The 27,941-nt window shown below is 43.6% G+C and overlaps 1 protein-coding gene and 1 pseudogene across 1 annotated transcript in view; one reads left to right on the forward strand and one right to left on the reverse strand.

Moving 5' to 3' along the window:
* The window catches only part of Acap2 (ArfGAP with coiled-coil, ankyrin repeat and PH domains 2), a 120,974-nt gene that overhangs the window by 43,008 nt on the left and 50,025 nt on the right, over positions 1–27,941 (forward strand). The window contains exons 2-6 of the mRNA XM_059277763.1: positions 1,185–1,242; positions 9,759–9,878; positions 10,636–10,689; positions 23,123–23,181; positions 25,227–25,410. Of these exons, the coding sequence (XP_059133746.1) occupies positions 1,185–1,242; positions 9,759–9,878; positions 10,636–10,689; positions 23,123–23,181; positions 25,227–25,410 (475 nt within the window). The remainder of the gene's footprint in view (positions 1–1,184; positions 1,243–9,758; positions 9,879–10,635; positions 10,690–23,122; positions 23,182–25,226; positions 25,411–27,941) is intronic.
* LOC131922829 (zinc finger and BTB domain-containing protein 14-like) lies at positions 5,836–8,187 on the reverse strand (annotated as a pseudogene).

Genomic DNA, 27,941 nt, shown 5'->3' on the forward strand with positions numbered 1-27,941 from the left:
GGTAGCTATGGAAATAGGAAATAGGGTTTATATCCTGGCCGATTTTGTTTAGTTCATTGCTTGAGAATAGGAAGGTAGTCTCCCATTACTATCCAATTAAAACAAATTTTGGTTAGTTCCTAAAATAACTGTTGGAGAATGGCTAGGACATCACGTGGGTCCATGAGATGGCATGGGGCTGTGGTTGGAGCCCTGTGGTAGAATGTCTCCGTGACATGCCTGAGGGTTTGGATTCCATTGCCAGCACACACAGAGAGCATATGTAACTTACGTTTTATTACACACCACTTTTAGTGTAAAATCTTACCCTTAAGGCATTTTAATGGTAGCTGTCTAACTTCAAACATTTCCAGTTTTGGAGTGTGGCTTGTGGTGGTCTCAGTTGCTCTCTCTTTGTCATTGAGAGCAGCTGCCTTACTGTTTACTTTCTTCTTTTTGTACGACCTGACCTTAGCTGATTTTTCTGTATTAAAACAACATTGACAGGGGAAAATTGTCTTTATGAGTTATCTCTCACAGTAAAGCCTCTGTGATTGTTAGTGCCTTGCTCTTTGGTTTCATATACTTCGCTGTCTACAAATCAGAGTCAGTTAAAGCTCAACTATTAAAATGTTTTACTCTCTTTTTGAAAGTAGGCTTTTGGATGATTTTATTTGATTAGTGTTCTTTCTGTATTTTCTGGTATCTTGCTTACATTCTCTTACTCATTTTTAAAAACACACAAAACCGTTCAGATTACTGTTATTAATTTGAATCATATTAGTGATTCAAAGTGAATTGGCCTGGGGATGGCAAGATGGCTTGGCGTTAAGACCACTTGCTCCTCTTCTGGAGGACCCGGATGCGGTTCCCCACATGGCATCAGAAGCCTCAACTGTCTCACCTCCAGCTTCTGGGGGTCTGATGCCTCTGGCCTGTTTGGGCACTTGTGTATTTGTGCACATACCACACCAGACACACATAACTACATGTAATTGAAAATAAATGTTAAACTACGTTAGCCTATTGTATTCTCTTATTGGTTTAAACTATTATCTGTGCCATTGCATGATCATTACATTTACATAAAGGATACTTTTTAACTATTCATATCTATGTCTTCACTTAGAATGAAAGTTATTTTTCAAGAGTAAAGTATGCCTTTAAAGAAATAAACTAACCTACTTTATATTTAATTCTCCTAGGGCTGCCTTGGAAGAAGTAGAGGGAGACGTGGCAGAGCTGGAACTAAAACTCGATAAGGTAAACTTTGAAAAATATAATTCTTATTTTCCACAATGAAAGGTTCGTGCCCACAGTAGGAGTTGGCTTAGTTGGGGTCTCAGTGTGAGCAGGTGCTGCCACCCTGATTTGACACCCGAGGGGATGAAGCCTGGGGACATACAGTAGCTTGCCTGTTCAGTTAACTGTCAGAACAAGGGTTTGTGTCCACATTGGACTCCAGAAGTCACAGGGCCTCCTTTACAGTGTTGGAAGTCTGTTTCTGTCCTCTCCATCAAAAGATCTCATGTATCATTTTTGATACTTAATGGATTTTATGGATAACCTGACGATCCTTGTCCTAAGTTGAGGTGTGCTCGGTTCAAATACAAATAAAATTAAAGTGTTTATTCCATTTTTAACCTACTTCTAGAATGCTTAAAATACTTAATGGTTATATAGTTATATTTTATGTAAGAGTAAACCTAGGCTGATTCCCATCCTCGCTGTTGTTACTGACAATGGTTTTTGGATGTGTATCCATGAAGCATTATCTGCTGCATACCAGGCAGAAGCGTTTGAGTGAGAAATACATGGCCTTTGACCCATCTGTTCAGACTTTCCTTCGTAACTGCTGTTCGGTGACATCTCTCCAGGTTCCTAGATACAGGCGTATGCATAGATTACATACCTATCCTGACATTGATTTCCTATTGTACAGTTAAACGGTATTGCTGTGAAAAGCAGTCTTTTCAGACCTTATGGTACATAGGCATCACTTGGGCATCTTTTGTCGGGGTGGTGCAGATCCTGATTCAGTCAATCTTAAACCAAAGAACATTCGAATCTTAAATTATCAAAACACTGGGATTCTAGAGTCTTTTTTAACCAAAGGGGACTCAGAGAGTGTAAAAATGTAGCAGTGTTTAAAATGTTGCCCCCTGACCCTTGACTTTCTTCTCAATGATCCATAGTTATTTTCTATGTTTCTCTTGGTTAAAATCTTGACTCATAAAATAAGTGTACCTGTCCAAATCCTTAAGCAAATTCTTGGGGGCTCTGGGTATTACAGGGTAGATCACGAGGCACAAGGGATGGTGATTTTGGAAGAAGAACTTATAGAGGTGGTGCTTTCAGTTCACGGATTCATAATTTTGTGCAGAATAAGTTCCGCTTATGGCAGCACTATAAATCATACCAGAGACAAACCGAACTTGCTCGATGGCTCCGTAGTTCATGTTTATTCTGCATATATTGTATTGCATTTTGTCTTGTGAATAGTGCTCCAGAGTGGCGGTGCTCATGGGTCCATTCATCCGTTCTGCGTGGTGTTCTGATGTTTGCAACATCACAGTGTCTCACAGTTGCCATCCAGATCGGCTCTCTATGTCTACCGCATCTTTTCTTTGGTGTGCTTGGTCCCTGTTGGTGACGTAGACCCCTTTAAACCTCAGGTCAATTTCCACCGAACTTTGTTTTTTTTCCTCTTGCATTGCATCATTTCTTGAATGCACTTTCACTTAAACTACTACAGTATTGTAATTTTTATTTTGTAGCAGAGCCTTGAGCTTGAAAGCACAGAGCCTGGAGCTGCCTAGTTTTGCACGAGGCTCTATCATGTAAGTTACATAGTTTTGGGAAACTCCTCAGCTTTCTAGGCCTTGGTTTCTTATTTTCCAAACCGGGGAGAGTAAGAGTATGTCTCTCTCACAGGTATTGTAAGAATGATATGAGCTAGTTTATCGTGGGTAAAGTGCTTAGCCTGGTTCGTGGGCATGCCTGGTGCATGCTGTTTATTTTTATTTTCTTTCTTATGTGTGTGGATGTTTTAACAGCATGTTTGTCTCTGCACCATTTGTGTGCCTAGTGCCCATGGAGGCAAGAAGAGGATATTGTATCCCTTGGACCTGGAGTAACAGTTGCCACGTGGGTGCTGGGAATTGAATTCAGATCCTCTGGAAGAGCAGCCAGTGCTCTTAACCGCTGTGCCATCCCTCCAGCCCCAACATGGTGAATTCTAAATAAACAATGATAGCCTCAGCAGACAGCTCCTGGGTGATGTAGACAGTCTTAAACAGCAAACAAACAAGACACTCTTCTGGCCTTGCCCTTATTGGGCAGCCAGCCCTGTGTTTACTTAGTTCTGATCTTCAGTACTGTGCTGCAAAGTTGGATTTATCCTCAGTTAAACATGGAGGAGTGAGAGGAGAGAGAGATTACTTACTCACTAGGCAATGAGTTGTTTGTGCTTCTCTCAACTGGCAAATGCCTATGGCACGGTAATCCTTAGTGAAAACTTGTTGGATGAATGAGTTAGGCTCCCAGCCTGACATTTTAGACCAAGTTGATATTTATGCTTAGGTAAAAACTCTCTTTTTAGCTTTTCATTACTCAGTTATATTTTTATCCATCACTGCCATTTAATAGGCAAATCTCTGCCCTTTCTTTCTACATCACCAAGTCAGCCTTCATCCTGGGCAGCTACAGTGTGGTTCCGGCTGTCAGCGTCCATTCTCCTGTGATGGTGACTTTGTGCTGATTGCATCACATATGTCTGTGGCCATAGTCTCTGTCTCACGGCCCGGCTGCAGAGTAGTGATAATCCACGGTCTGATGTCTCCATCTCTTCAGTTCTCAGCCTCAGTACCACTCTGTCTTAGGCCCCCTGCGCCTCTGGTCTTCTAGCCTGCTTTTTTTTTTTTTTTTTTTTTTTTTTTTTTCCCAAGACAGGGTTTCTCTGTGTAGCCCTGGCTGCCCTGGAACTCACTCTGTAGACCAGGCTGGTCTCGAACTCAGAGAGATCTAGCTGCCTCTGCCTCCCAAGTGCTGGGATTAAAGACTTGAGCCAAAATTGACCAGCTGGCGTAGATGCTTTTAATAAAATGAAATTAATATATGTTTAAAAAGAGAACTCTTAAGAACCAAACGAGAATGTTAAAGTTGGCATTTTCTACAAGTGTGTAAATCCTAAAATAACTCACTAGTACCCACAGAGTTCACTAGTCCTTACAGAATACAGTTCAAACAGTTGTTGACATTTCAATAGATTCCTAAGAAAATGGTTAAAAGAACCATTGGTACAGCCACATCCGAAACAAAGTTTATTACTAATTTTTTACTACAAAAAGGCAACCAACTTCTATATAAAACTATATACAGCAGTGAAATATAAACATGTCACATAAACATTTGGTCCAATAGCCTTTAATATTGATTAAAAGTCGATGAAAAGTATTTAGTTCAGTACCCCCCCCCCCAAAAAAAAAAAAAAAGTACAGCTGTCTTTTCCCTGGAATCATTAATACCAGCACTGCTGTTTATACACCTACAGGATTTTTTTTGGTGATTTAAGTAAACGCATTGAACCTTCTGTGTGAGTGAATTGTATGGTGTGGAGCATCCCCAAAGCTTGTGGGTCTGTAAACTGCAGGCGCGTCTGCCCACACATTTCTGTTTCTTTTTTTTTTTTTAAATAAAGATTTATTTATTTATTATGTATACAGTGTTCTGCCTGCATGTGTCCCTGCCCTCCAGAAGAGGGCACCAGATCTCACTATGGATGGTGGATGATTGTGAGTCACCATGTGGTTTCTGGGAATTAAACTCAGGACCTCTGGAAGAGCAGCCAGTGCCCTTAACCGCTGAGCCATCTCTCCAGTCCCCACATTTTTGTTTCTTATCTTAAATTTGATCTTAAATACAAACCAATTTTAGAATCAGTAAGATTTTTGACATAGAAAATCTTGGATTTTTGCATCTGGAAAACCCTTGTATCTGGGACCGAGAGCCCTGTCTCGTCCCCTCCTTCCCCTCCCTCTGGTCCACCCCACAAACGCCTGCTGGTGGGGAATGGTAACACTGCACAAGTGAAGACTCGCAGAACTCAGCCCTAACCCACCAGCATCCTGGTCCCTCTCACCAGTCCTACGGTACCAGTGACCTACAGCCTGTGAGGTGGGTTCAGGGCTGACGCAATGAGGAAGAGCCATTCCAGCAAAGCAACCGTCATCTGTTCTCAGAAGCAGCGAAAAACTGCGGTATAAAAAAGAAATCAGCAAACCAAACATAAAACCAACAGCATCCTGCATCTCCAACCGTGGGCAGTGTTCTTGGTTGTTACCCAGCGTTTTCTGCTTCTATGTGAAGTACTTTTCTCCGGTTATCAAAATGCTGTTCTGACATATGTCATAAACATTGAGAAGATTAGGAAACACCTTGTTCAGTCACTCTGTGATGCACTCACATGCCTGGCAAGCATAGCGGAATTAGGAATGAAACAGGTTGCTTGCTGTGAGCTGGACACAGGAGTTTTCAAGTAAAAGCCGTCAGAAAGAAGAGCAAGAGGGCTGTTAATACTGGGTCCTGAAAGGTCCTGGACCTGTTTGGTGAGAATTTAGGAACGGAATTGCCCTGGGCAGTTTTAAGAACACCTAACCTGAACACTGCCATAGGTGCAGACAGTACAGCACTCCTTCTTAAGGTGCCACAGAAGTGGTCGCAAGTGTTAACTGACTGCAGTCTCTACAACGTCAGTGTCCTGTTCCCTGCACAAGTGTCCCTGACCCGTCACAGCCACAGGTGATTGTCTCCAGCTGCTGCTCCGCTTCAGGGGCCATTGCTGCTTCCAGCAACTGTTCAGCTCTCTCTGGATGGCACCATTGGTCTGTGTCTCCTGTCATGGTCTTTGAGGTGAGATTTGTGTTTGAAGGCTTTGTCACAGATGTGGCATGCAAACGGCCTTTCATCGCTGTGAACCTTTTGGGTTTCTCTGAGTCAGGGACACAGATGAATGACTTCCTGTTCACCTCAGCTATATGGCTTAGTCCCCGTGTAGACTTTCTGGTGTTCTTTTAGGTGGGCCTGGGTAGCGAAACCTTTTGTATGCATTTCACAAACAAATGGCCGATCCACCGAATGGAACTTGCAGACTTCTCCGTCTGCCTTTGTTAGGAAAAGTCTTACCATGTGCCTAGCAGGCAGTTTGCTCCCGATGGCGACCATACATCACATACTCCAAAGAAGTCACTGGCAGCCGCTGTCTACCCTGGAGTCTGACCGTCTTTTCACCTCACTCACCTCATCAGTAAATGCTAAGGCTCGAGGCATCGGGGACCCCAGATCTTTGGATTCTCCTCACTGCTTAGCTCTTTCGGAATTTCTTTTTGAACGCTGAGCATAGTTGTGGGTGACTTGCTGTCCTGACGTGGGGAGGGAGAGTTCCTTCTGCTGTGTCACTGGAGGACCGTCATCCCGCATCATCATCCTGAGCATCTCCAGTGGCAGTTTAGTCGGACCCCATGCCTTGACCATTATCTTTATCCTAGACATAACACACTTCTGAGGACGGAGTTCATCCAAAATCTGGGTACCAAGAATCTGACCCAGTGACATTATCAACATCCTCCTTTTTGTGGAAATCTGTGCTGTGTACATGTATTTCAGGACCTCTTCAAATATATCAGAATGAAGGCAATCTATAGCTAACTGAAGAGTTGCTACCTCAGAAACAGAAGTTTATGATCATCGTCCTTAGATATATGTGTAGCAGGAATCTTAGAGAGTCTTATTAATAAAATCAAACCCAGGGCCAGTTATTGGGGTGAAATGCTGGATGGTCAGAGAGACAGAACAAGCCACAGCTAACCTCACCTGGCCAACTTCTCAGCTGGTCTTGTTTCCTCAGACTGGAAGCTTCTGTGTCCTCATCCCAATGGCTCTCAGCTGAATTGCTGCTCAAAAGCCTGAATGCTTAACCAGGCCAAATGCTTCTAGTTTCTGGTCCTCACGCCTTATATACCTTTCTGCTTTCTACCACCACTCCCTGGAATTAAAGGCTTGCTTTCTGGGATTAAAGGCATGATGAGTCACCATGCCTGACTGTATCCTTGAACACAATGGATTTCTGCCTCTGGATTGCTAGGATTAAAGGCGTGTGCTACCACTGCCTATCCTTTATGTTTAATATTGTGGCTGCTCTGTCTCTGACCCCAGATAAGTTTATTAGCATGCAAAATATTTGGGGGAATACAATACCATATATGCTTTTAGACATACTGATGAAAATCTCCACCAATAATTTAGGCTATTTTGTGTGTGTGTGTGTGTGTGTGTGTGTGTGTGTGTGTGTGTGTGTGTGTGTGTGTTCGTTCCCAGATAGGGTCTCACTATGTAGCCCTGGCTGTCCTGGAACTCACTCTGTAGACCAGGTAGGTCTCGAACTCACAGAAATCCCTGCTTCTGTCTCCCGAGTGCTGGGTTTAAAGGCATATGCCCCCACTGATCTGCATCAGGCTATTTCATTAATACCTTGAACATAAAGGTCTTCAGATCAGAATAACTGTGATTCAGATACCGGATATTTCTTATAAATGGAATTGTGAGTCATTTAGCCGCTTAAGACTGGCTGCTTTCACTTAACGTATGTTGCCAGGCGGTGCTAACGCACACCTTTAATCCCAGCACTCAGGCAGAGACAGGCGGATCTCTGTAAGTTCGAGGTCAGCCTGCTCTACAGAGTGAGTTCCAGGACAGCCAGGCTACACAAAGAAACCCTGTCTCAAAACATCTTCCCACCCCCCAAATGTATGTTTATACTTTTTGATGTTTGAGGCAGCATGCCATTTTGTTGTCTAGGCTGGTTTTGAACTCCCACGCTAATGATTTTCCTGCCTCAACCTCTGAGGGCTAGTACTGTAAGCACCATCATGCCTGGTGGACTTTCCCTTTTCTGAAGCTTAATGATGTTGTCTGCCCCATACCTGGGCTCTAAAGGAAGTGCAGTCTGTTTGGGAAGGCTACCGATTCTTGATGATGTCGTCTGCCCCATACCTGGGCTCTAAAGGAAGTGTAGTCTGTTTGGGAAGGCTCTTGATTCTTGACATGCCAGCTGCCATTTCTTCCCTGCAGATCGCAGGCCTCCTGTAGCCTCCTGTGGCCTCCGCTGTGGCCCTGCGTGGCTGGCTGCTGAGACTGACACATGCCCTTCATTCTGCTTGGTGCGAATGTGTCTCTTTCTTTCTCCTAATCTAGAAACAACCTGTCCTTTTGCAGTAATAAAAGGATCTGTTTCTGTGCAAACCCTCCACGCCTGGCTCCTTTCCCTTCTCTGCCTCCTCTTTGTTTCTTATAAAGCGGAACAGAGGCAAGCAGCCGCCAGGAAGCTTGCTGACAGGGAAGCCGGCTCTGCCGAGTAGTTACCCCGCACCCGGGCTCGCTTGCTGAGGTATTTTTGTGTGCTGTCTCTCGATAGAAGTGTCCTGTAGGCTAGTGCCGTTGTTCTCATTCCACGGGTAGACATACGAGTTTGTTAAGGCTAAGGTCACCTAGACCCACTTAGATGGCATTAGGATTTGAATTTAAATGGGTTGAGCTGAAAATCCTGTTTTAATCATGCTATACTATTAGCCTTTCCTTTTATCTTAATATTTTTGATATTTAATTTGTTGAGTAACATTACCTGCATGGAACAAAATTCAAAGACTAAAGAAGTATACCGAGTGAAAGTTCCCTCACCGTCTGATCCCTTTGCTAGAGGAGTACTCTGACGTAGTTTCTTATGAAATCTTACAGATGTCTTCTAAGCATGCAAAATAATTTACATGTATTTTATTGAAACGTTAGTACTTTTGAAAATCTATTTTTTTTCTTAATCTGTTTTGGATGCTATTAATTTATCACCTTTTGTAGGGCTGTCTTTGTTTTTGGTGCCAGGGATTGAATTTGAGCCTGTTGCCTGCGAGGCGACCTCTACAGCTAAGCTGCCCTCCTAGCGCTGGCCTTTTCTGTGTTTTTATTATATTGCGGGCACATATCACACTCGTATGTCACGTGGATGAGTTACAATGAAGACATAATGAGGGAGGGAGGGAGCAGGGAGAGGCTGATGCAGGCTCAGTCCCGAGGCTGTAGTCAGTGCCTAACACAGGCAGTGGAGGACTGCTTCTTTTCCTAGTAGTTTCCGGCAGAGGCTGATTAATCCTGTCATACGTCGGCTCTGATGGGGTGATAGTGAGCAGCATGACTGACTAACTTACAATACCGGTTTATGCACCTTTACTCTGGTGTACCACAGATAAACGTTTTAGTTAGATTGTCATCACACGGCTGCCCACTTACCCTTCTCTTTCTTCTAGGGCATACTGTGTGTGTGTGTGTGTGTGTGTGTGTGTGCGCGCGCGCGCGCACCAGGAACTGAACTCAGGGCTTTTCACCTGTGAGGCAAGTGCTCTACCACTGAGCTCCATCCCCAGCCCCTCTTCTAGGAGGATTTAATAAATACTATGGGCTTAAATATTACCAATTTGAATTTGACTTGATAAGAAGCATATTGTTATCACACGGCCTCTGGGGCCTAAAAGGTTGATTTTTTTTTTTTTTTTTTTTTTTTTGTATAACTCTTCCTGTGAATTGACCATCTAAGGCAAAGGACAATTCTTTCAACACTTCCTAGTTCTTGATGAAATGGGATTTATAGTGAGTAGGCTAACTCACGTAGCAAGTGCTAACACTTGTTTGACTAAGTCATTTTCCCTCCTGACTCTGTCTCTCTTCCTTTGCAGCTCGTGAAGCTTTGTATCGCAATGATTGATACCGGCAAGGCCTTTTGTGTTGCAAATAAACAGTTCATGAATGGGATCCGAGACCTGGCACAGTATTCTAGTAATGACGCTGTAGTTGAGGTTGGTATCACTGAAATTACAGGCACAGGGATGAGTGTAACAGAACGTCGCATGATTATGCATCCATCTACCTACTGATGGTTCTAGTGAGCTTAACCGGAGAAGGGCTGCCATCCCTTGGAGCCATGCTCCCCAGTTCTGTTTTTTGAGGTAGTTATATATTACAGTTTGATTTGTTGTGGGCATGTGGAGCATCACTGCCTTAACCTTGCTTCACAGGATTCAGGTTTGCATTCAGATAGGTGAGCTGACGCAGCCAGTGGTCAGGAGCAGAAACCGGTAGTTGATAGTGTGGTGAGCAGAATATTAGCCTACTCAGAACAGGACCAGCTGTGTGCTTGGAGCTGTGTGGCTTCTGCCCGGCCTATGGTCCCGAGTTAGCTTGTATTGCTCGCTATACTCTAGTGCTGCTGATGTTTCTTTCATGATGAAAACTAAATTGTGAAGAAACAGGTATATTTGGATATTTGGATATTTGCTAACAGGGGCGCACTATTGATGCTTTCAGACATGTTGTAGATGGGGCAGTACTAATTCTTTGATTTTTCTTGGCCTTAACATGTTCCCACATGTAGACTTGTGGTGGACAGGACCTCTGCAGAGCATGTCCAGTGAGCCATTGAGATTGTCCTTGGAAGTAAATGTTGTTGTTTATAGGATAATTTGATTTTTCTGTCAGAAATGCCAAGTAATATTTTTATGACTACTTTTAGTAGCTCTTAAGTGACTTGATTTTCCTTTGGTTTCTTCCTTACAGACAAGTTTGACCAAGTTTTCTGACAGTCTTCAAGAAATGATAAATTTTCACACAGTAAGTATCAGTACGTAGGTGATGCCATGACTGTAGGCACTCATGAGTGGCAGTCTTTTATGAGATGACTGATTTGATGACTTGATTGGGCTTTATATTGGGGTGGAAATAAAACACCGTATGTGTGTGTGGTGGGGAGGGCCGAGAGTGAATTCACTTTCTTCATTTCCAGTTCTAGTATAATGAGTTTAGTGAGCATTGCGTGTATGACCACGGTTGTTTGCTGGAGCGTGTGCAATTTGCCAGTGGCTACACCACTGAAGAAAAATGATGCTCTCCCATCATAAACTTCGTATCAGAAAATAATACCCACTAAAGTTATTTCTCCACTTTGAGTTCTGTGTAGTTTTTTTTTTTTTTTTTTTTTTTTTGGAGGGGATTGGGTTAATCTTATTGTGGCTGAAGTTATAGACAGTGTTTTTTTTTTTTTTTTTTTTTTTTTTAATTGTAGTTAGCTGTTTCAAAAATTGGCACATGCAACTCTCTGCCTTAAAAAAAGATGTTTTAAGCCGGGCGGTGGTGGTGCATGCCTTTAATCCCAGCACTTGGGAGGCAGAGGTAGGTAGATCTCTGTGAGTTCGAGACCAACCTGGTCTACAGAGCAAGATCCAGGACAGGCACAAAGCTACACAGAGAAACCCTGTCTCAAAAAAAGAGAAAAAAAAAAAAAAAAGATGTTTTATTTCTATTTGTGTTTTATGTGTATGAGTGTTTTGCCTACATGTGTGTGCATGCCTGGTACCTGCAGAGGTCAGAGGAAGGCATCAGACACCCTGGAACTGGAGCTACAAATGGTTGTGAACCAGTGTGTGGGTACTGGGGATCCAACTGAGTCCTTTCAAGAGGCAGCCAGTGCTCTAACCACCGAGCCATCTCTCCGCCCCTGACCCCATCCTGACATAGTAGTCCAGTTCCACAATCTGATTTCTGCAGTCCTAGGAGGTAGTTTGGCTTTAGCGCCTCCCTGGTATCACGGAAGCAGTTGCTTGTTGTGTGTGATCTCCAGTGTGCTGTTGTGTGTGGTCTCTAGTGTGTTTGTTGTGCTGTGTGTGGTATCCAGTGTGCTTGGTGTGATGTGGTATCCAGTGTGCTCGGTGTGCTGTGGTATCCAGTGTGCTCGGTGTGCTGTGGTATCCAGTGTGCTCGGTGTGCTGTGGTATCCAGTGTGCTCGGTGTGCTGTGGTATCCAGTGTGCTCGGTGTGCTGTGGTATCCAGTGTGCTCGGTGTGCTGTGGTATCCAGTGTGCTCGGTGTGCTGTGGTATCCAGTGTGCTCGGTGTGCTGTGGTATCCAGTCTCACAAAAGGACATTGTTTCTTGTCTTATGCTGCAGAAGCTTAGCGCATACATATCTATAGATGTATCTTTTCACCTGTATATCTTTTTGGTATGAATAGTCACTTGGAGTTGAAGTATTTGTCACCATTGATTTATTTAATATCTTTTTGAGACAAAAAGATTCAGTTTGAGGGAGATAATTTTGAACTACTGTATTTGTCTTCTGGGTGTAATTAATGAAAAATTGTTCAATGTGATGCAGATAGACCTGCTTAGCAGGTTGTATGAAATGAATTATGAAATGCAGTAATGCATGCCATACGTCCAGAAGGTGGTAATAGTGTTTGTATGTATGTGCATACAGTTCTATGTTGACATGTTTTAAATAAATTATATTGAAGTATAAAAAATTATTTAGTAAAGAAAACAAAATATTAGTTCACTTTAGTCTAGTGTTATTTGCATGTATGATTAGAAAGTGGAATTTTCAAAAAAGATTTTGAGACTATAAACCTATACTACTAAGAAGATTTAATATGTGTATTTAGTTTCATTTGCTTATGTAACTTTTTCAGTTACTAAAAACAAGAAAGAATGAAACTTTATGAGGAAATGCTTGGGTTAGCTCTCATCCCAAGCCAGGTGAGAATCCCGAGGAGTAACAGCTGACATAAAGACCAGTTCCCTCCGGTAGAGTCACCCAGCATGGGGTAACGATGCCGAGGAGTCAGCTGTGTGCACTGTCACTGTTAGAGGAAATGGAGAAATAATGACAAGCGGTGGTCGTGAGTTGTGACTAAAAAAATTCAAAATGGAAACATGGAGGGAGAAAGGAATATAGCTTTGCCCAAGGAAAAGTTAGCAGAGGAAGTCATAACAACATCAAAACAGAGCTCAGCAGCTGGAAACCCCAGCCGTATCAAGTGGCTTTTATAAAACATAACCATCAGTGTCTTGTGTGGCTGACAGTGTCTCAGGGCGTTTGACCAGCACGCCCTTGTTTATGGGGCGGGATGTGAAGTGGCAGCTAGCCTAGCTTCTGCTCTTGGTTTTGCTGTTGGCTTGTCTGTCGCTAGGGGAGTCGACATGTCTGGTATGAAGACTGGCTGGCATTGGCTGGGTGTCTAGCGCCTCTTCTTTTCTTTTTTTAAAAAAGATTTATTTATTTATTCATTTATTTTATGTATATGAGTGCTCTGTCTTCATGTACACCAGAAGAAGGAATCTGATCTCATTACAGATGGTTGTGAGCCACCATGTGGTGGCTGGGAATTGAACTCAGGACCTCTGGAAGAGCAGTCAAGTGCTCTTAACCGCTGAGCCATCTCTCCAGCACCCCACCTCTTATTTCTTAAGACCAAGGTCTAGAAGTCACATTGCTTCCTCTTCTGCTGCAATCTTTTGATCAAAGCAAGATTCACAGGCAGGCCAAGTTCAAGACAAGAGAATAAAGTCTAACTCTTGGTTGTACAGTGACATGCTTCTGCAGGCATGGGCATGGGAGAATTGTTGGTAGCTTCTGTATATAAAACTGTCTATCACAGTTTTAAACATCTAATGTGTGACATTTGTATGTATGTAGTAAATTGGTCTTCATTTATTAATGACATTTATATCAAAATTCTTTTTTTTTTTCAAGACAGGGTTTCTCTGGCTGTTCTAGAGCTTGCTCTGTAGACCAGGCTGGCCTTGAACTCACAGGGATCCACCTGCCTCTGCCACCCAAGTGCTGGGATTAAAGGTGTGTGCACCACCACCGGCTGAAGCTAGCTTCTTGGTTAAGGATGAGAGTTCACGTCTACTTCCCTCTCTTAGTGCTGGGATCCCATCTGGCTTGGACCTGTGTAGGCCTTGTGCATGCTGCCACAGTCTCTGTGAGTTTATGTGTACATCAGAGATCCTGATTCTTAAATAGTGGTCCCTGGCCCAGCAACCTCAGTATCACCAGCATCACCTGTAAACTTGTTGGACCTACAAAGCCTCGGCCCCAACTCTAGATATGTGTCATCAGAGAAGCCAGCAGCCAGTTAGAAAGTCACTCTTGGAGCCCACTATGGCTCACAGGCCAAATCTATTCCTTGCTTTTATTATTGATTTTTCAGGTCAGGTTTTATTGGAACACAGCTTTGTTCATTTTTTTGAGTTTTACATTTATGGTAAGGTTGGATAATTGTGATAGTCAGTGCATATCTCAGGATTAAAACACTCATGTAGAGCCCTTTATAGAGGAAGTGTGCCTTGTGAACTTGTGCCTTGTGAACCTCTTAATTTTTGTCTCATTCTGGGGCTCTGAAACCCATCAAAGAGGCTGCTTTCTGCATTAGTGGGCATCATTTAGTAATTTAGCTGCCTTTGGTAAACTCTTCTTAGTGAACTCAGGTGTGGGCCAGGCTGCAAACCAGCCTAATTAAGATCGGAATCTCTAGTAGTCAGGACTAGGAATCCAGCAGTGTGTGGCTGGTTTGTCTGACTGTCTGTCTGTCTTTCCTGCTTGTTCTAATCTTCAGTTCAGTGTGGCCATAGAAACTAGCTACCTGGAGACTTCAGTAAATGTAGATTTTGGTCCTTTCTCTTCACTGTTCCCTGTCATATCCTCCCCCTTTCTCTCCCCCTACCTTCCTCCTCCCTTTCCTTTTTCCTTTTCCTTCCCCTTCCCCTCCTTCCTGACAGGGTCTCAGATAGTCCAGGCTAGCTCAGTGCTCACTGTATACGGAGGCTGCCTTCCACTTGTGAGCTTCCTGGTTCTGCCTCCCGTTCACTGCTGGCTCCTAGGCCTGCTCCTACATGCTGGGCAGTGATTCTGTTTCTGAGAAGTCTGAGTTGGTGTTGCACTCTCAGCCAGATCAGGCTGGCCGCGAACTCATGGCCCTTCTGTGTCAGCCTCTCAAATGCTGGAATTTCAGGTGTGTGCCGTCAGGCCTAGCCCTCAAATGTAACCATTTGATTTTAATCCATAACCCAGTAGAGAACCCTTGCCTGAAGACAGAGGACAGGTCTGTAGACACAGGTTAGCATGGGCAGAAGATGTAGAAGAAGTGAAACAAGTACAAATGTTTGTCACCTCTTGGAACTTGTAATGTGAATCTTTGTTGTTAGTCGAATGGATTTTGAGTCAACTAGGAGATACTCCGCTGGGCAGTCTGTAAAGACCTTTTAGATTTAGCCGAGAAAGGAAGGCTCACCCGAGTGCAGGGCTCCTGTCCCTCAGGCTGAGTGAGGTTCTGGACTAAATAAAGAGACAAAAGCAGATGGAGCACCTAGCATCTTTTCTCCTTCCTGACCCAATTGCACCTCACACCCCTGCCACCAGGGGGAGCCACGCATTGCCTCACACCCCTGCCGCCAGGGGGAGCCACCCATTGCCATATCCTGCTTCCCACCAGAGCAGAGTATAAACCCTTCCTTCCCCGAGTCTCGTAGTCACATGATGAGAAGAGTCACTAAGACAGGAAACTAGAAGTGGGACTGATACCTGGAGGTTTTCCTGTGTCCCACCAGGTCCACAGCCGCTCAGACCCAAGTAAACACACAGAGGCTTATAATTAAAACTGCTTGGCCATTAGCTCAGGCCTACCACTGACTAGCTCTGACACTTAAACTCAGCCCATTTCTGTTCATCTATATGTTGCTACGTGTTCCATGGCTTTACCTGTGTGCCATTACATGCTGCTCCCTGGATGGCAGGCTGGCATCTGCTGACTCAGCCTTCCTCTTCCCAGAATTCTCCTTGTCTGCTTATCATGCCTATACTTCCTGCCTGGCTACTGGCCAGTCAGCTTTTTATTAAACCAGTGTACAAAAGCGTTATCCCACAGCAGGGACTGTTGCAGTGAGAAACCTGATCATGTGATTGGTAGGCTTTAGGACTGGTTTGCAGGAGGGATAGGGGAGCACTGAGAACTTCAGGCTAGAGAAGCCACACAAGCAGAACTTACTGGACCTTTCAGAATACTGATCTCGATGTGGACATTAACGACCGTCATGAGATTTCAGAGGGAATCCAGGACTCTTGGGGATTGAGCTAGAAGCCGTTCGTGTTGTATTTTGGAAAGCAACCTGATTGTCCTGTGCCATGTCCTGAGAACGAGAGTGAGACTGACTTAAAGAACAGTGGCCTGACGGGATTGGAGGAGGACATTCAAAACAGCGCAGCATTCAGGCTGTGTCATGGCTCCTATCACTCCTCATTCAAGTTGACGGTGAGAGGGCACACACAGAATGGAAAGGTATGAAAGACGTGTAGTTTGCTGAGAAGTGTAGCAGATTTAAAGTCCTGGATAAGCAGGATGTGGAGAAAGCCCTGTGATTGTTACAAAGATTGGCACAGTCGAGGGGTGTCCTGACGTTTTGTACTGGGACAGTAGGTGAAGACCCCACCATTAAAGGCTCCACACAGCCTGTGGAAAGGAGAAAGACAGCTGAGTGCCCACGAAGGGCTTCCCTGCTTGAAAACAACCTTCGAGGGAAGTGTCTGTTTCCCTAAGCTCAGCCACCCAGGTAGTAGGGGTCCAGCTGTGGTAGAGGGGTCAGACCACATCTTGAGCTGGAAGCAGAGCTTGCCAGCATTGCCCACACGGTGCTGATTTTGTTGGCATGTAAAATCCAAGGATATGGGGTCATGGAGTCTTACAGGGTTCCAGGGAAGTGCTGAAGCAAGGTTGGGTCCCATGCAAGGAGGTCCTTTCAGGGGTGAAGTCTAAAAGTGGAGACCCAGGATGTGGGGGATGCCAGGATCCTGGTACATCAGCAGGAAAGAGCTGCAGGGACCAAGTGGAGCCTCTCTGAGAGAACTGGGGGAGCAGGGCTGTCCGAGGCCACTAAAGCCCCAAAGATGCCAAGAGCCCTGAATATTGTACATGGTGCTGCAGGGTTTTATGTTTCCCCAACTGGATTTTGGTCTGATTTTTCCTTGCTAGGTCCCTATTTCTCCGTTTTAGAGTGAGAATACTTCGTCTCATTACATACTGGAAGTAGTTAACTTGTTTATTCATTTTATAATGTCTCAAAGTTAAGACATGCGTTGAGTCTTACGGGAGAAAGTAGGCTTTTGAATAGTGAGTGTTGGAACTGGGAAGTCTGAGGAGACTTGGGAAGTTAGATGAACGCATTTTGCACTGAGATGGCCATGAGCCTTAGGAAGCTGAGGTGGAATGTTTTGGTTAAAAGTGACGTGTTTGGGTGTCAGGTCACTCCTTATGATCAGCGTGACCAGATCTAGCGTCACATTGGAGGGACTCCTTTGGGCAAGTCTGTAAGGGTGGTTTCACCAAGGATTGAAGATCCGCCTTGAATGTAGGTGACCCCATCCCATGGCCTGGGGTCCAGGAGTGACACAAAGGGGAGAGGAGAGACAGAGCTGAGCACCACAGTTGTCTTTTTCTGCTCCCTGACTGGAGACACAGTGTAACAAACTGTCTCGTGGTCCTGCTGTCATGGCTGTGTCTTAGGACCATGCCTTTCCTGCTGTGATGGAGAGGAAATAAATTCTTCTCTCTTTCAGTTGGTTTTATCAGTTATTTTCTCACAATAATAACAGTACCATAGAACAAGGAACGTAACCACTGAGGATTACAGAAAGAGTCTTCTTGATTTATTTTAGCTCTTTTTATTACAGGCCTAGTGGGATTGCACAGAAGATTCAGTGACCCTACAGGGTCAAAAGCCATTACCCTGCCGCTTCCTATCGATTCTGGAAAGGACGATAATGATTTTGTGTCCTGTAGTCATCAGGCAGGAGTGGTGTGGTCCCTGGATAATACAAATAAAAAAGACTTTTGAACACTTAGTCTCGGAGTCAGTGATTCCTGTGTAAGTGGCAAGAATGGGAAGCAGGTCTCACGCTGCCTGTAGGTTTGTAGACTGTTTCTTTTCTCCTGAAGACTTGCTGAAGTGACTTGTCTACCATCTGTGATGTGCTTCTCAGCGTTCATCTCTTCTTGAGCACAGCGGAGAGAATGTTGTTCTAGGGCCCAGGCAGGAATGCAAAATAGCTTGAGCGTGAGCACTGATTTTCAAGTCCTATGTTATTTTCTGTAGTTTAATGGGATACCGTGACATTTTGTTGGTTATTTGTTGTACACAGTTGCTCACAGCAATAGTGTGAAATTTCTAAAAATGGAAGTGAGCCTTAGCTTTCTCTTGGTGACTCTTGTAAGTTTAGCATCTGCAAAGAAATGTCTACCTTAGCAAGGTGTAGATTAGTGACCAGGAAGTGAGATGAGACTCCAGTTGACTAATTGAGGCAGTTCTTTTGTTTTTGTTTAGTTTTGTTTTGTTTTTCGAGACAGGGTTTCTCTGTGTAGTTTTGGTGCCTGTCCTAGAACTCGCTTTGTAGCCCAGGCTGGCCTCGAACTCGCAGAGATCCGCATGCCTCTGCCTCCTGAGTGCTGGGATTAAAGGCGTGCGCCACCACCGCCCGGCTTTCAAGGTGGTTCTGTACACAGCTCAGCACCGGCAAAGTTCGTCCTTAGGTATGTCTTGACATCGGCAAATAGGAAACAGCTTTATTTGGTTGCCCATGCATTAGCAGCCTGGTCCTCACTGTAAAGGATGAAATACAAATGTGTAGGCCAGCCAGGTGTGATGGCATATGCCTGTGCACCAGCATGTGATGGTGCCTGTCTGTGAGGGGAGGCTGAGTCAGGAAGACTGTGCTTGAAGGCAGCCTGGGCAACAAACAGAATGAATTTCCAGTCACCCCGAATTACACAGTGAGGTCTTGTTTCAGAAAGATGCAAACAAGTGAGGTTAATGAGTTTCTTAAAATACTTCTCCTGCTATTCAAACGCATATGAATTTTTATTTTGGGAATGCAGTGTTTTGGAGGATATGGATGATACGTTATAATTTCGAAATACGTTTTTCCCCTTTGGAATGCGTTTTACAGCTTTGCTGTGGAATAGTATACAAATTGCATCATTATAAATTCTGGTAAGCTGTGACATATTTTGTGCCCCCGAGTTTCCTTTTGCTTCTCTGTAATTCCTTCTCTCTTCCTCCAGCCTCCTCATTCCTGGTCAGTTACTGATCTGTAGTCTATCATAATTGATTAATTTGTTTTCTGCTGTTCTAGTAACTTTCTTAGTAATTTTGAGACTCAGTCATACTGTGTGTGTAATAGTTGATTTCTTGTTTTTGCTCAGTAACATTGTGTCATGTGAGTAAATCACCATTTGTATACCTACCATTTCATGACGATGTTATCTGCTACTGCAATTAACCTCAAACTTAGAGCTTTAGATAACGAACCTCTATTCCTTCATAGTTTTCTGAGTTAGGAGTTTGGGAGAGGTTCACTTGGGTGGCTCTGGCTCGATGTCTTTCAGGAGATGCTGGCAAAGTATTGGGGCTGCGGCCTTAGTCATTTTGTCCTTATGACATCGAGTCTGTTACTCTCCAAATGTGACCCAAGAGCAAGAGCAAAGGAAACATCAGCAGCTTTCATGACCTAGTCCCAGAGGTCATATTGCGCTTCTTTCGTTACTGTTTGGAAGAAGCAAGAGACAGCTTGCACTAAAGGAGAGAAGAAATAGGGTCTGCTTTTGAAGCAAGGATCTCCAGTGAATTTGTGGATGTTCCAGGTGAACTAGTGTGCCCTTTAAACATAGCTAGCTGGGTTGCCCAGAGGGGTGGTGTTACAATCCAATTGGAGGCCAGCCTGGGCATCAGATCTATCTCAGGAAAGAAAAAAAAATGTGCCCCATGTGGTGGCACACACCTCTAATCCCAGCTCTTGGGAGGCAGTGTTGGAGGCCAACCTGGAATATATAATGAGTTCCAGGACAGCCAGAGCTGCATAGTGATCCTGTCTCGAAAGAAAAAAAAAAAATCTTAAAAAAAAATTGTGATCTTATTTCAAGTGTACCACATTGGGCCATTGTATCACTTTTTAGTTTTGGCTATTACATATACAGTTGCTTGGTGCATACCTATCTACCTACCTAAACACGTACATATGTATATATCTGTGTCTGTAGATAAACATACATTGTGTGTATATAAATGTCTAGGGTAGCTGAATAGAGAAAAGGAAAAGGAACATGGCTGCTCCTGGGTATGGTGGAGGAGAAGGATCAGCATAGATATGATGTCAGAGAGCATAGCCAGAGGCAGGGACATCAGAGTCCAGAGTGGTTGTGACTCTGAGCCAGGTGAGGAGAGGGGGAAGGGGAAGGGAGTGGGGAGAGGGGAGCCAGGTGCAGCAGCCAGGGGGCACAAGAAGAGCAGATAAAAAGGACCAGCTGACCAAATGGTGGATTATGTAGGGAAGGGCAGCCAGGGCTGGGCTGGAGAAGTTGAGGGTATGGGGCAGGGTATGCCAGCCAGGAGGGTCCTGTCACAGGTAGAGACTGAGGGATGCAGAGAGAACCTGGAGGCCAGCTCTGCTTTGATATGTGGAATAGGCACCTTGTCCATTTGTCCCAGGTTTGAAAGCTGACAGTGATGTTTCTAGGATGGCATTATGTGAATTATTTCTACATGCGAAGGAATTGGGTGCTAAGAGAAAAACCACAGAAAAGTAATTTCATTTATGAATGTTCATTTTAAATATTAAAATTTCTTTTGCATATTACATTCTTTAAAAGTTTAGTATCATAAAAGCAAGCAAAGCCTTCAAGCTCTGGAGGCAGTTTTCCAGAGTTGGTTGTACCTGTCTCCCGCAGCAGCGGGAGAGCCGCAATGGTGTCGCTCCTCTGTCAGTGTGTTTATTCTGTAGAGTTGCTGGGTGTCGCTTCTTGGCCGTCCGCCTAAGATCAGGTAGAAATGTGGTGGTTTCAAGTTGCTTTTCCTTAATTTCTTTTTTGCTGAAATGTCCTCTTTTGTACTTTAAAGAAATCTCATGCTTTGTCATTTTTAAATTTACGTGTATGAAAACTGATGTCCTGTGGCGTCTGGCTTTAGAGGGTTTGACAGTGTGTACGTTTGTGTCTCGACACTCCACTCTGTCACACATACACCCCAGCACACCCTTATGTTTCCCCTCCTCACTTCCTGTTAACGTACGTTTCTTTTCCCTTCTCTACTAGGAATTGCTGCTCTCTGTTTCTACAGCTTTGCTTTTTCCTAAATGCCGTATAAATTGTAGCTTGTGAGGGGTTGTGATAGGACTTACTTACCTAGCCAAGTGCACCGAGATTCATCTGTTTGTATGCATTTCAGGATGTTCCCTGTATGACTGTCTTAACGTCTTTCCATTTCATGGTGAAGGGCATTTAAGGTGTTTCTGTTTTTGGCAGTTGTGAGTACAGCTGCTGTAGAAATTTACCTGTAGCTGTTGATGTGAACCTACATCTTTCTCTTGGATAGATAGGAAGGATAGAGACTGTTTGGCGCCATCCAGGCCCAGCTTGACCTTACAGGATATGGAGGTTTTAAATTACAGATTTTTTTTTTCCCTAAGTCTGCTAATTATTGATTCCTCTTTAGTGAACTTTGGTAGATTTTGTATTTCAGAAAAAAAAAGTGCCCCTTTTTCTATTGTGTTACTAGGTTTATAATTGGTCCCCAACCACACACATTATCTTCTTAATGTCTTCCTGTGCTGAGGTCATACCCTGCCTCCTAAAATCCAAAACTTGTGCCTTTTTATTTCCCTTCTCATTGCTTTGGCTGTGAGATGTGTTCGTATAAGTATTCACCCTTCAGAGCAGAGTAGAAAAAGAGATTTAGTGAGCCTATCACAGGAGTATAGTGGGTGTAGCATTAAAACAAAAACTGCCTCTTTCTAAGAGACAGTGGGCTGTTGAAAGCATCTCTAGCACAGCTACCTTGCAGTGTCCATCATACATACGGTCCCTTCACTGTGAAGGAGGGCAGTCCTGATCAGCTGCTGTCTGATTCCCAGCAGAGCATGGGTTTATAGGGCAGCAGCTCCTACTTGCATTTTTTAATTGACGGCATCCAGTCACTCTGACATCCCACCTGCAGTTACACATGCTTTCTCTTTAGGGATGCTTTCTTGAGCAGTCTTGTGGAAATTCCCCAGTGGGGGCCTGGTTCCCTTTCTGTTTTCTTGATGTGGCCTTTGCTATGCACTTAGCAGTTTTATAATCACAGCCTTGCATTGGTTTTATTGATTTTTCTTTGTCAATTTTCTATTTAGCTCCATTTTGATTTCTGTTGTTTTCTTTCTTTTGCTTACATTGAGCTTAATAGGATACAGGTGGAAAAAAAAAACATTTTTCTGAAGGAAATTGGGCAGACATAGTAGAATTTTAGATTAGAAAACTCCGTTTTCAAACTCTGAGATTGAAGTAATTCTGAAAATTATGAAAGTACTTGGAATTTCTTTTTCTTTTTTCTCCCCCATTATTGGCTTTCTTTTCTTTTTCTAACTTTATTTTATGTGCATTGGTGTGAAGGTGTCAGATCCCCTGCAACTGGAGTTACAGACAGTTGTGAGCTGCCATGTGGGTGCTGAGGATTGAACCCGGGTCCTCTGGAAGAACAGCTAGTGCTTTTAACTGCTGAGCCATCTCTCTAGTCCCCAGTACTTGGAATTTCTATAGTGAGACCTACCAGTGTTAGGTACGGGGCATCATAACACTGGACAGAATAACTTCTCCCACTGGGGAGTTTTCACAAGACTGCTCAAGAAAGCATCCCTAAAGAGAAAGCATGTGTAACTGCAGGTGGGATGTCAGAGTGACTGGATGCAGTCAATTAAAAAATCCAAGTAGGAGCTGCTGCCCTGAAAGACAGAGATTTTGTCTTCTAGTCACAGCTGTCCCCCGACCCACAAGACTGTGTAATGCTGGATGGAATTCAGTACACCATTGTCTGTCTTCCCAAGTCTTCCCCAGTGAAAACCCCAGCTGGAGGTATCACCAGAGCTCAGCATGGTTTCGCCTGAGGTGGAGAAAGAGAAATTGTTGTACTGTTGCGTTGTCTTCCAAATTTGAAGTAGAATTAAGGAAATTGTTTTATTTTAGTTTGCTTTTCCCACTAAATTTCTTTTCTGTAGTGAAGAGAAGCAAGTTTTTGTTGTTGTTGTTTTGAGACTGGTAGAATCTGGCTTAAAATTGGCTTCAATTTCTTCCAACACTTTCTTTCATATTCTTCACTAAGAAATAAGGAGTTACTGGAAGTGGTAAGGAGCTGTGGTGTTTATGTTTCTGGTTCCTTTCTAACATTGAATGCTATATTTTATCTTCTAGATCCTGTTCGACCAAACGCAGAGATCAATTAAGGCACAGCTTCAGAACTTCGTTAAAGAGTAAGTCAACTGTGGTTCAGAGGGCAGAGAGTAGGCAGCCAGTGGTTGCTGGGGGTGGGTGGGGGTGGGGGTTTGGGGCACGGCTAACGATGCTAAAGGAGAAGGAGATTATTGTCTCAAATTTCTGAAGAGACTGGCTTGTTTGCTTTGGGAGATGTGCTTCATTTCTTTTGAGTTTGTGAGGGAATCAGATTCACTTTCCATGTGTATTTAAATAGCTCTTTTGGTTAGAGTCCAGAAAGTTTTCTAAACATAGATAAAAATGTAATTTAAAAGCTCCAAGGGTGGTTGACATACTTACTGTATTGGAAGGTAGTTGTCTCATCTCAATGTGGTATTTTCTTTGAAGAGAGGATAATAGATGAGAAAGATCCACTAGAAGAGAGTCGTCATGTTTACATAGGAAATAAAATTGAAGTAGAAGTTTAAAAAGTCCAAACTTTTCAAGTGAAGGAAAACGTGTTTTTCACATTCGTAATTAGTTTTCACCTATGATTTCCAGCACAGAGTTTATAAATGTCAGTTCATTTTGGTTCAATATTTAAAGATATGTAAGGGACATTATACTATATGAATAGTGTCGAATATTAACTACTGCTGTTTTGAGTAGTTTTGGGCTTGGGTTTTCAGACAGCGCTGTGGGTGGAGCCCCTGCCGTACATTAGGCCAGGCTCTGCGGCTGAGCTCCAGCCCCAGCCTAGGTTAGAATTATCCTGCAAAGATGGCTCACAGCTCGGGGGTGTTTCTTTTCATTTAATGAGTATTGGTGTTTTGTATGTATGTCTGTGTGAGGGTGTCAGATCCCCTGGAACTGGAGTTACAGACTGTTGTGAGCTGCCATATGGGTGCTGGGAATTGAACCCGGTTCCTCTGGAAGAGCAGCCAGTGCTCTTAACTGCTAAGCCATCTCTCCAGCCCCTCACAGTTCTGTTTTTCAAATTATTTCAGAATGCTTTAACATTCAGAAAGTCTTCTTAGATACATAAAAACCTGTGGGATGTTTTCAATCAATTATACAGTCTTTCTTAGACTATGTATTTTATTATAGTTAAAGGTCGTTTGTCTTTAGCTTACTTTGTCACACTGTAGTAGTAGTGGAGCAGAGAGGTATTGTGTATCCACCTGAGACCACTGCACCTTTTCAGACCGTTACATGGCCTGTCAAGAGCCCTTACTGGGAATTGAACCCGGCTGGCTCTTTATAAATTGGTCTATATGTGTGTTTAAACAGTTTATTTTTATCCTTTGTGTGTTTTACTAAATGTGTTAATTGTTCCTGCTGCTTCCATTTTTTGGGGATTTTGGGCAGAATCTTGCTCTGTAGCCCAGGCTGGCCTGGAGCCAACAGCCCTCCTTTCGTAGCTTCCGAGAGCTGTGATTGCGGGCGTGTTGCCCCGAGGTGGGCTTATGAATGTTGTTTCTTAAAAGCAAAAGTTTGTCTTAAAATACTTCTCATATTATTAGGGTTTATCTGGAAGGTAAATGAATTTTAATCTTTGGTAAGGGCCATTCACATCTGCATCCCTACACACATTCTCCATAGTAAGTCTTACACTGTTGTTTAGAAACCAGTATCGTGGTTAAACCATGTGCATGCTTTGAATTTATCTTTAGAAGAATTATCTTTCTGTTCTGCTGCATTCATTTTTATCATCATTTCCATTTGGAATCATATAGAATAAAATAATGAAACATTAGCTCACTTTATGAGCATCTATATACACAGAATGATGAGTACCTGTAAGCCAAAAATTAGAAATCTGCAGGGTCCAAACCTGAAACTTTTGGAGCTCTCATCTATGAGTGTTGGATTACGGAGCAGACTGGAAGTCTCTATGAGTAACCCTGAGTCATGGAAGCCCCAGATCTGAACGTCCTTTGTCCAGGCATCTCAGGTCCATGACAACAGGAACTCGGGAAGGATGCACACTTCAGCTGGATGAGCTCATGACTGCCAGTGTCTGAGGAAACATAAGCAAAGGAACAGTAGTGTTACAGTCTAAGGTTATTTTGCCAGAATTTTGAAGAAAGTTTTGTTTTTTTAGAGATCTTAGAAAATTCAAAGATGCCAAGAAACAATTTGAAAAAGTCAGCGAAGAAAAGGAAAACGCACTGGTGAAAAACGCCCAAGTTCAAAGGAACAAGCAGCACGAAGTGGAAGAGGCCACAAACATCCTCACGGCCACGAGGAAGTGCTTCCGGCACATAGCCCTGGACTACGTCCTTCAGGTACGACCTCGCCTCGTGTCTTCCAGAGGAGCAGGGCCTTTGAATGATTGTGCCAGGAAGAATAAAGAATGCTTTTCCTTTAAACTTACGATTAAAATATTTTAAATGTTTGTAATTTACTCGTTTTTTGAGGTAGCTTAGCCTCAGGCTCCCTGTGTAGCCTAGGCTGGCCCCTACTTGATATCTTCCTGCCTCAGTCTTTAGAGTGCTGGGCTGTAGTGGGAAGCATGACATTTTATGGAAGACTTTCAGCTGTCTTTGTATGTCTTTGTGCACACACAGGTATGTGGATACAGATCCTTTGGTTCTGGTTCCTTTCTCCTTTTCCCTTAGTTACAATATCCTATACACACTTTATTCTGTGGTGTTTCTAGTCCAGTGTAATTGATATTTGACTACCAGGCAGAAATAGTGCCGGTTTTTACTGGCAACACTGGAAATATCTATCTGCTTTTTCAGTTTTTTCAAAAACTTTTGTTAGCGCTTCTAAACATAAGCCCCAAACAATAACTTCTCAGGAAACCCACTGTGAGAAATGCTTTTCTGGGTGAAGAGCCTGCTTCCCCTTGCCTCAGCAGCCCTCGTGTGAACAGTATGTTTTTAGTGGCACCAGCTTCACAAACTGCCAAAGGTTTCTGGAGTTCATTGGCTGCTTTGGAAGATGAAACCCCAAGACCCTTCGGGGAGAAAGACTGTGGCAGGGTTCCACCCGGCACCACCAGGAGAGACTGGAAATGTGTCTTTATTTATCTTTTTGTATGCATACATTCATGAGTGTACATCTTTGCACACGTATGTGTGTGTACTTTTAGAGGCCACATGACCACTGTAGATGTCATCCTCTGGAATACTGTCCACCTCCTTTCAGACGGGTCTCTCATTGGCCTGGAGCTCACCAATTAGGCTAGCCTGGCTGTCTAATGAGCACCCTCGATTCTTTTTATCTGTCCATTTTTAGAATTACAAATAACTCATTACCATGCCTGGTGCACCCCCCCCCCCCCCCCCCCCCCCGAGACAGGCTTTCTCTATAATGGAAAGTTTCTCTGTAGCAGCCCTGGCTCTTCTGGAACTCACTCTGTAGCTCAGGCTGGCTTTGAACTCACAGAGATCTGCCTGCCTCTGCTCCCCAGTGCTGGGATTAAAGGTGTGTGCCACCGCCGCCTAGCTCCATTATTTTCAAACTTAAACATAATAATTGTGTATTTCCTTTGAGTTTGTCTGACAGTACTAAATTAGCCTCCATGCTCACTCCCTTCTAATTATGAGTATATTTAATTTTTCTCATGAGAATTCTTGGATCATTTTATTTTGTGGCCAAAGTAGCTGTTTCAGAGAATAATAGGTAACAATACCCAGAGTGTAAAGTACTTCAGCTCCTGTAAGCATTTGAGTTGACCCTTTTTCTTGAGTTTGCATTTTTTTTTTCCAAATAGAGAGGAAAAAACAGAAGCAAAGCAGAAGGCCGAGTCTGAACAGGGGCTCCCCTCAGCCTGCGCTCAGCATCTGGGGGTCAGTGTGCTTCTCAGAGCTGAGCAGGCTGTGAAACAGACATGCAGAAGAAACCAGTGAGAGGGAAGGAAGTTAGCTTGAGGGTCATTTTTGGTCTGTTTTTATTTTTCAGACTGTGTTTTACAATTCCCTTATTACATAGACAAAGAGTTCAGTGAAGAAAACATTTGGAAGATGTTCTGTTCTCTTCTGGCGACATTAACAAAGAGTGAAGGGCCTCTTTGGATCAGTGTTTTATTTAAATAAGCTGGTTTTTAAACAACAGCAAAAATATTTGTTAGGAATTTCTAGAATTGCAAAAGATTCTGTTAAAGCTCCCCCCCCCCCCCCCCCCACTATTTAGCCAAGGGTAACTTTGAACTCACAATCCTCCTTCCTGGGGGTTATAGACATGCTCCCTGACCCCTGGTTGGTGAAATCCTGGGGATTTGATCCAGGGCTTTGCTCTTGTAGGCACGCAATCTGCCCACTGAGCTTCAGCTCTACCCCTGAAAAATCTTGTAATTTGCTGGCATTTCAATAAGTTGATCATAATTAAAGTACTTAAATCCATTACTTTACCATATGTTCATGGAGTGCTTACTATATTCTCCTTGGGGACTAGAACTGAGAAGAAGGTCCTAATCTCATGGAGCTTATCTCTTAGCTGTGGAAAAGACATAGTAAGAAAACACAGAGTAAGCACTGGGGAGGGCAGAGGCAGGAGGATCTCTGTGAGTTCAAGGCCAGCCTAGTCTACATCATGAGTTCCAGGACAGCCAGAGCTACCTGGTGAAACCCTGTCTAAAAAATATAAAAACAAAAGTAGTCATAAATGTTATCTGTAAGTAGGACTGATGTACTGGATAGCGAGTCAGGTACTGAGTTAGACCTGTGTAAGAAGATGGTGTGTAGTTGAAGCCCTGGTTAGTAAGAAAGAGCCATAAGTCATGAGGGCAGAGCATCCTGACGTGGAGGCAGAACAGCCAGGACCAAGGCATCTGGGGGACAGCGATGGGTCTGGCAGGGTCTCAGCACAG

This window comes from Peromyscus eremicus, chromosome 12 (genome assembly GCF_949786415.1).
Source record: "Peromyscus eremicus chromosome 12, PerEre_H2_v1, whole genome shotgun sequence".
Taxonomy (NCBI): domain Eukaryota; kingdom Metazoa; phylum Chordata; class Mammalia; order Rodentia; family Cricetidae; genus Peromyscus; species Peromyscus eremicus.